Here is a 9,080-nt window from a genome sequence, read left to right on the forward strand (position 1 = left end):
GGGATCCGAACCCTCGGACGGGAGCGCCGCCGCGCTTCCCAAGCGGCGCACTATCCAGTGCGCCACCGGGCCGGCCCCGATAATATTGTTTTTAGAGCCTTCTAAAATGAGCTTTTATAGGTCTTAACTGATATTGACTCAATAATACTCAGCTTTCTAAGTTTTGGTGAACTAACTTTGGGCTATGTGTTTGCTATACTCACTGAGAAATTAAACACTTTACTTAATTTATTGTTAAAAAAAAAAAACATATTGAAGCAATGTTAAACTTAATTGTTAAAGGTTTTTTCAGGTATACAGAGAACATAAAGCTACCTAAAAGGTAGAAGGCTGTCAATAACTTATTCTTAACATCGTAGCACTTATGCCTCTCCTTAAACTCAGCAGAGGAGAGGCCTTGACTAATATGAATAGCTAATATGAATAAGCTAATATGTGTATTCTATCCATGGAAGGCACAATCAGTATGGCAGGGTGTAGGGAAAGAGAATGGGACCAAGAGTCCTATATCATAGCCCATTCTTGGGTCTCAGCTTCATCTTTATGAGTGGGTCAGGTTAGAGTATTTCCGGTATCTCTTCCAGGTCTGCAATATCAGTAATACAGATAGCATAACACTGTGACTGCCATAGCAAAGCCACTTACTTTGTGACAAATAACTTTGATAGATGAAAATGTAATAGCCATGGTGTTCATGGACCTTGTCTATAATTAGAAAACCGTACACTAACCCTAACCCTGAAAGGAAAGAGTGCTCTGAGGACAGAGGTTTCTGGCATGGAAGTGAAGGCTGTGCCCACATACAATGAAGGGGTCAGGAGCTGAGGTTTGCCAGCTGGTCCAGCTCAGACCTAGTGTGGCAACACTGTTCAACTCTCCTAATAGATTTCAAGACTTTGTGAAAATTACCTCTCATATCATTCAGGCTGTGTTTAATGGTTCAATTCAACAAATACTTAATGAGCACTTCCTGACTCTGAAAGGATAGTGTTAGGTTCTAGAGGACTAGAAACATGCCTGCCCATCCCCTCACCTTCAAGGATGAACTCCTCAAGGATTCTCTTCTTTATCATTGTGGTAACCCCGCCTGGCACCTTGCATAGTGCTTTGCTCATAGTAAGCATTCGAAATGGATTTGAACCAACTAGACATAGTCCCTATGCTCAACGGAGTTCCCAACCCAGTGACATAAGAGAAAACCTTAGCTGTTTTTTTTTTGTCTTTTTTCGTGTCCGGCAACGGATCGCAACCCTCAGTGTCACGCCCGCACCGGACCGGGACCGGCAACGGGACCGCAACCCTTGGCGTCACACCCGCACCTCGCTCAGCCAGCGAGCGGGAACCGGTCTGCATGTGGGATCCGAACCCTTGGCGGGAGCGCCGCCACGCTCCCAAGTTGCGCACTGTAGCAGTGTGCCACCGGGCCGGCCCAACCTTAGCTGTTTTAAGAAAATTCATTTTTCACACAGTTTTTTTGTTTTTGATACATGTATTTATTACACTGTAAAAAGCAACACTACCTGATTTCATTTAAGATACATTTTCCCAATTTCAGAATACTTAAAACTTATAGTTTTAAGATTAGATTCACTTTGGGAGGTTTTGGAAGCAAATACATTCATAGCTGTGTAATCCCCAGCAGAATCTAAATCCAGCATTAGGTCATTCAGTCCCTGCCAGACATACAACAGCATCAAATGATCAACAGCTAATCCAGCTCTGCAGCCAAAGGGCAGTGTGGGGCAGCAGTGGGGTACAGCATATTACCACAGAGGAGACCAGCAGAACTGAGACCAGCAGCAAATACAGTGTATACAAAGCTTTAATTAACATGACTATATAGCACTCTCATGATACAGAAAAAGCACATACAATCCTAAAGCCAAAACAAAAAGATCTTTGGATTTACTGATGGCAGCAGTTAATACCATAGTCAACAAGCATTTAAACCAAATGCACTGTTACCAGCCAACAGTAAACATCCAGTGCAGGAACCGGCATATAATCATAAATAACATCAGGGGTAGATAAGGGCACACAACAAAGATTTTACAAAATAGTTTTGATCTGGGAAAAGATGAAAACTCTTTGTTCCCAAATAACAGTTTGAACCTCCTTATTAGAGAAGAGTCTCACTATCACTGGTAATCTTCAAGCCACATAACTGAACCATCTTAATGTTTCATTTTAATCACACAAAGCAAGCTTCTGTTGGAGCAAACTTATCAATTGATTTTGATTAAAATGTATCTACCCCATAATATCTTTGGGGGCAATGCTGCTCCTCTGCAGCTTCTTGTAAATTCTTCCTGTCTGCATAGCTTGGTGGATCTGTGGGGGCAGGAACGAAGCAGCAGTGCTGGTCACCCACCCACCACCCTCCCCACAGAAGCTTGAACATGGGAACAACCTCGTGCTTTATGCAGCTCAGGAACGCTAGCCATGGTTTCACCAAAGGAGGTGCTGTCTGGGTAACAGGAGGACTTAGAGTGGAAGCAAAAGTCAAAGTACCTGGAGGCTGCTGGCTAAGATGCCATCAGGCATAATAAAGCTTGGAAGCAGCAGTGTGTACTGATAGGAAATAAAAGTAAGGAAATTGCTATATTAATGTGGTAACAACTAGCATTTGTGTAGTTGAGAATTCTGCTCATTTCACTCCACACAGCTTCAAAGAAGTCCATTTGTGTGTATGCATGTGTGCGTGTGTGTGCTTACTATCAGAAATCCTCGCTATCATACCCCTTTATCTCTTAGAGGTATAATAGAATAAAATGTATGTGCAATTCCTAGAAAATTCTGTTTTTCCAGTTTTGAAGCCCCTTTTACCTACCTTCCAAATTAATCATGAATTACCTCCTCAATTTAAAATGAAATAGCCTTTTCTTATTATTGAACTATAGAGCCCACCAAACATTCTGCAGTAGATAATCAGAAGAAATCCAGTGTCCTCCCAAAGAGGACAAATAGCTTGATGCAGACTTTTAATGACAGGTTTAAAAAATATTTATAGCAGTTCCCGTACTATCAGAGTAACTTTGGTAAATTCAGAGTGCATTTCTGAATTTATCTATACTAGAAGCTAAAAAATATCTTAAAGAGCTGCAGTAGTACATCCCTTCATTTTTTAGACTGATAAATTTGACTAATTTATACTTAGGTTAATAATTTTGTCTCTGGTTCATCTTCTATAGACAAATGGCAAAATTATATCACCAATGCCAACTAAATGAGGCATTTTCTGACCAACTATGGAAAACATGAAAACTGCATAGTATGCCAGCACTCGCTTTCCCAGCTGAAGGAAAAGAGGCAGATAGCTAAATGAGAAGAGAGGCTGGACTAAGGGGGATATAGAAAAAGGAAATTTTTTCAAAAGTATTATAACTACATTCACACATATTTTGGTCACCAAACGTATCTTAAACAGATTCCCTGATAAAGTCTAATCAGAATTGGTCTGTCCTACTAACAGTTAACTAGAATAATTTTTAAAGAGTCACATGTGAGGCTAGGGAGATTGCAGACATTTTGAACACACAACCATAAGTTCATATAGTTGTTCAAACACTCAAACTAAATCTATACTGGAAGTTTTGAAAATTACACTATATGTTTCTAAAGGCAGCCTTGACCCATTTGGACAGACTGTACAACAGAGCTTAACTTAGAAGTGCATATCAGCAGATCATCACCATAAATTGAAAATTCACAAAACACACAAATAAATTACACTATATGTTTCTAAAGGCAGCCTTGACCCATTTGGACAGACTGTACAACAGAGCTTAGCTTAGAAGTGCATATCAGCAGATCATCACCATAAATTGAAAATTCACAAAACACACAAATAAATCATGAAGACCACATAGTTAGCTAGCACTAATTATTTCTTTTACATCATATACAGTGCACGAGGTAAATATTGCTCACATTATGGAGGGAGATTGTTTTAATTCTGTTTTTTCCCAAAGAGATCATATTTGTCCTGTGTGCACAATGAAGAAAACTCCAGTAACACTGAAATGACAAATGTAAAATATACATCACTACCAGATAGAAATACACACGTTCTTCATAATCATTTTCCACAATTAAATAGGTAAGTTGATTTAAATATTTTGATTTAAGAGCATTATAACAAGCCATCAAGATTCTTATGGACAGTTTGATTTTCCTTTCCATCATCGGAATCTCCTTGAGGTGTGTACTGGACTTGGTATTCCTGGAGGATTTTAAATACATCGTGATGTCCGAAGTGCAGTGCTTCATCCATGGGAGTGTTATTCCACCTAAACAGGTAGCACAGTGGGGATGGGGTCATTAGGTAACTTCTCTACAAAAATGATCATCCAACATTCCTAAATTTTAAATACAGGTTAAATGGCCATTCACATTTGGCCGTTTTAGCAATATTACAAATAAAAATAGAAGTGCAGAAAGGGATTCATAATTCAAAATGTAGTCTCAGAGACAAGTTGGGATATGGGAAGAGAAAAAGATCTTCTATAAGAGGACCTTGTTTACACATCCAAGTGCTTATGAAGGGACTTTTATAAGGGAAGTCTAATGTTGACATATAACACAGACACCAAAAGTTTCCCAAATTTTAACTTCATGAAAAGCCCAAAGTAGCACTTTTTAAATAAAATGTTCAAAGAAAATTCAGGTATATAACATCCATCACTAGCCTTTGACAGAAAATTTGTGCTCCTGTCAATTCAAAATCACAATAAATCTCAGAAGTCAGTCTAGAAATAACCACGACCTCATTAGGGCGCAAACACACATGGAGGAGCAAGGTCCTGGAAGAGCAAGGTCCAGTCGAATTGACATTTTCATCATCTCTAGTAAGGATGGGAAGCCATGCACTCAATCAGTCTACTCCGTAACCAGAAGAATAGCTCTCCTCTCCATACTAAGTGTCCTTCTGGAGCTGGGCTATTTACAATGATGTAGATGAAGATTAGAGGGTAAAAAACGAACAGTTGCTACTAGCAGTGGTTAATCAGCTAAGCCTTTTGCAAGAGGAGACAGCACTATAAAACTCACAGGTCCAGTAAATGACAGGGTATGATCATTAGTTCCTAGCACTTTACTATGAACCTCCCTTCCTACCCTCTCTACTTACATCGCTAACTTCTCCACAGCTGCCAGTCTTTCTTACTCCACCTACTTATGTGCGATCCTCACCGCTTTCTTCTGGCTTTGCTTCTTTCCATTTCCTTTCCATTTCTATCCTGAACCTTTTACTTTCTCGATGGGGTCACAATATGAAACCAAAAGATTTTTAAATAGCCTCATTTAAAAAATATTTTTGGATAAAGTTTAGTAGCCTGTTCTTAATTTTTAAAATCAGGTAAGTAACACTTTACATGTATCTTTGTGTTTCTCAAAAACAGCTGTATTAAGTGGCTTTTTACTTCTATAAAGGCCCTTCATTAGTTTAGGAAGTCAGTGGCTCTAAATGGACATTTCAATCATTCGCTACAGCATGTAATTATCTGCCTTTTTGGAAAAATTGAATGTCAACTGTCCGCATTCCTACAGGCCAATTTTGGGCACACACAAAAAAATTCAATGCTTAAATATACAAAACACAGTAAGTATTCACAGCATGTGTTAGTATTTTAGTTGGGTTTATAAACACGGGGGAGTTTCTTGCTCTAGAAAGAGGTGGGATGGGCATTACATTTGGGGATAAAATGGAAGATTTTCACCCTAACGTAAGGTTTTAGAATACTACCAATAAAGATCATTTTAATCACAATGCTTTTTAACAACTATAGGAATAAAGTTAGGTAACTGAAGCATTACTTCACTTACAAAACTGCCAAGAATTTTCAGACACTGACATAACTTTTCTGCATTCCTTGCAACATGAACCAATAAAACTTAATCCCTAATTTTAAAAAAAGTTAAAGCTTAGTAAACAGAAAAATCTAAAAGCTACAGTAATGAGCATGTTTTAAACTTTATACCACTCCACTCCTAGTCCTCAAATATGAAATCCAAACTCCTTATCATATTTATCAAACCTCTCATGTATTTTTCCTTCCTTTTTTTCTAAACCTTTATTCTCATTAATGACTCATCTACTCTACTCCAATATATAATGTCCAAGTATATGAATACAGAGTTTCCTGTACATGTGTGTGTAGATTCGTAAACTGCATTCTTATTCCTGCCTTGACCACCCTGTTGGACAGCACTAGCTGCAGGGTGAATAGCAGTTTGTCACAAGGACCAGGAGGGCAAGAAGAGAAGAATATATTCCAGGCAGATTTCTCCCACTATAGTTAGAATGTACTTTTCATTCCATGCCTTCAAATCTCATCTCTTCCTCAAAGCACTGATTAAAATTCAGCTTCCATGAGGCCTTCTAAAACTCATTCCAGCCAAATACAGGAATTTCAACAAACTCCAATATGTTCATTTTAGAGTTCTTTAACAAAAGGGTTTTTTTACACATTTTTATATGCTTCAGCAAATGGTTATCTCATCTACCCTGTAGTTAAAAGCCCCACACAGAGGAAATGCCCATTTTCTTTCCACAAACACAAAGAATTGTTTTCTTCATACTGTGTACTAATAGTCAAAATAACTTGAAAATTTCTAAATAAGATACCATTCTTAGATAAGAAATAGGATATGGGAGACAATAACCTAAATAGCATGAACAAGGTTTTGTTTGTTGCTCTTAAAGGACACCATAGCAGGTTCAAGAATGTCTTAGTGGACTTAAATATACCATCACTTTATAAACTGTGTAATAAAATACAGACTTGCCAGTTGTATTAGAAGATAACATAAGTGCTCACCTGTCCTTGGGGAAAGGATTCACTTTGCAGGCTTCCAACAAAAATTTAACAACTTCAACGTGACCTATACCACCCCCCCCAAAAGGAAACAGATTTTAGTATTGAGTAGAAATTAAATCTGGAAAAAAAATAATTGAATGGTTCACATATTACCCTCTGCAGCAGCTACATGGAGTGCTGTTCTAGAATCGTAGTCCCGCTGTTCCATGTCCATCGCTGACAAAGCAAATCTGAAAATTCGTAAGCACAGCTATTCATTACATATGAAATAAGTTTCATTCACACTAGTAACATTTACTCCATTAGTTCAGTCTAAGCTCCTGTCAGGTGCCATTCATAACTGGGCTCACTAATGGGAACTAGAGACCCTGTTCAACCAGTATCCTGGTGGTGTCTTGGGTAAATGCCATTTCACCTCTCTTCCTTAGCTTTGCCATTTTGGGTAAAGTGTAACGTTAACCATCTCTTACAAAATTAAGCTTTATTACAAATATTGTTCAAAACTCAAGAATAATGACACAGCTATACCAAAGTTTATGTCTCAGAAGAGCAAGAAATTAATACCTATAGTAAAGATATATGTTTTCACTAAGACTCCATTCTTTAACATTTTACAGTCTACAGTTTACAAGTACTAATAAGTCTTTAAAACAAGGGTCAAATTAGGTACAGGCACTTTTCCACTTTAAAGATCAGTTGCAACTCTATATAAGAGACTGTTAGGTATACAGTAGTGTATGGCCTTTCTAATCCTGGTGATCTGCAGGACACCAAATGCCCCTAATGTCCCTCCCCCGACCCCAACCAAAGATGGGGAGCGAGAAGGCATTGTCCAGTTCCAGTAAAACACTAATGAGCCAGATTACTTAATAGTTACACTTGGGAAAACAGACCTGGACTTTTATAGGGGGTAGAAAAGGACAAGATGGGACAGCAGGCACTGGAAGTGGAGATTTAACATAGATTTTGGATCATTTTTCTTAGAGGGAAATGGAAGTGAGACAGCTTAAAATGGCTGCTCGCCCAGAAGCAACTTCGTACATATCTGTGAGCCACATGCTAATCCACCTTGTTAACATACCTTCGAAGAGCAGACACATCTCCAGTATAGGCAGCAAACAAAAGGTTTATCACTGACTTTACCTGTGAAGAAATGAAAGTTTAGGCATCCACAGGGGAAAATAAACACATACAATGTCCAACTGTCACCGGTAAGTGATTTCCATGTGCTTTGAACACCAGCTGGATCATACCCAAAAAGTTTCCTCAAGTACACTTCTACAGCCAAAAGAATGCACGTGGGTGGTATTTTTCTTCTTTTAATAGAGCATTGTGAGAGAAAATTCAACCATAAAGATAAGATGCATGAGGGAAGAACTGGAATAATAATATCAATTGGCACAAAAGAATGGAAGTTTGTGAGCTGTGAAACTCACATAGCTGCGGCAACTGAAGATTGTGCAGAACCCTTCTCACTTAGTACGTCTCAAAACTATGGGCAACTATGTATACCGATGAAATTCAGATCACATCACTATTAAAAACTAAATCATGCTATATAAATGTCTAATCCCTGCCCAAAATCACTGTCCTTACCAATCACTGTCATTTGCAAATCTTGAGACAAAAGTGTTCGTTATAATCTTAAACTTAAGAATAGGTCCATATTTCATTGGAAAGATAGTCTTCAGTTCAATGTCCAGGCAGTACAAATTGGGGGTTTCTCAGAATCTACGACCTCTACTGCCTCTACTTAAAAGGTGGGTAAACTCCCAAAATATTTAGTCACTGTTATTGAGTGTTCCAAGACTTCAAAGTGTATCTCCTTTTGAGTTACCATTTTCTTGTTCTTACAGTTAAAAGGAAAAGGCTAATTATCCTAAAGGCCATTAGATTTTGGTCTGCTTCCATAAAGACTTATAACCCTGTTTATGAGAAACTAAAGTACTGACATGTTGTTTGTAAATACTTCGCAAATTCTCAATTTTATTTTATATTTTGCAACTTCAATATTCATATTAATGACCCAACTGATACTGGATTCAGTGTTAGAAAACAGAAGCTTCGCAAATTCTCAATTTTATTTTATATTTTGCAACTTCAATATTCATATTAATGACCCAATTGATACTGGATTCAGTGTTAGAAAACAGAAGTTGCAAAATATAAAATAATATATAATATATAAAATAATATATAATTGGAGGGATGGAACCCAGCTCTCCATGAACAAAGCCACAACCAAAAGCTTCACTCTAATCG

General features: G+C 38.0%; 1 protein-coding gene across 1 annotated transcript in view; it reads right to left on the reverse strand.

Moving 5' to 3' along the window:
• Nucleotides 1-1,469: 1,469 nt before the first annotated feature.
• Nucleotides 1,470-9,080, reverse strand: part of GLS (glutaminase) — a 78,927-nt gene continuing 71,316 nt past the window's right edge. The window contains 5 exon segments of the mRNA XM_008569671.1: nt 1,470-3,692; nt 3,819-4,289; nt 6,819-6,882; nt 6,972-7,048; nt 7,900-7,961. Coding sequence (XP_008567893.1) covers nt 4,133-4,289; nt 6,819-6,882; nt 6,972-7,048; nt 7,900-7,961 — 360 coding nt within the window. The 3' untranslated portion in view covers nt 1,470-3,692; nt 3,819-4,132.

This window comes from Galeopterus variegatus, unplaced genomic scaffold (assembly GCF_000696425.1).
Source record: "Galeopterus variegatus unplaced genomic scaffold, G_variegatus-3.0.2 Scaffold523, whole genome shotgun sequence".
NCBI classification, from domain to species: domain Eukaryota; kingdom Metazoa; phylum Chordata; class Mammalia; order Dermoptera; family Cynocephalidae; genus Galeopterus; species Galeopterus variegatus.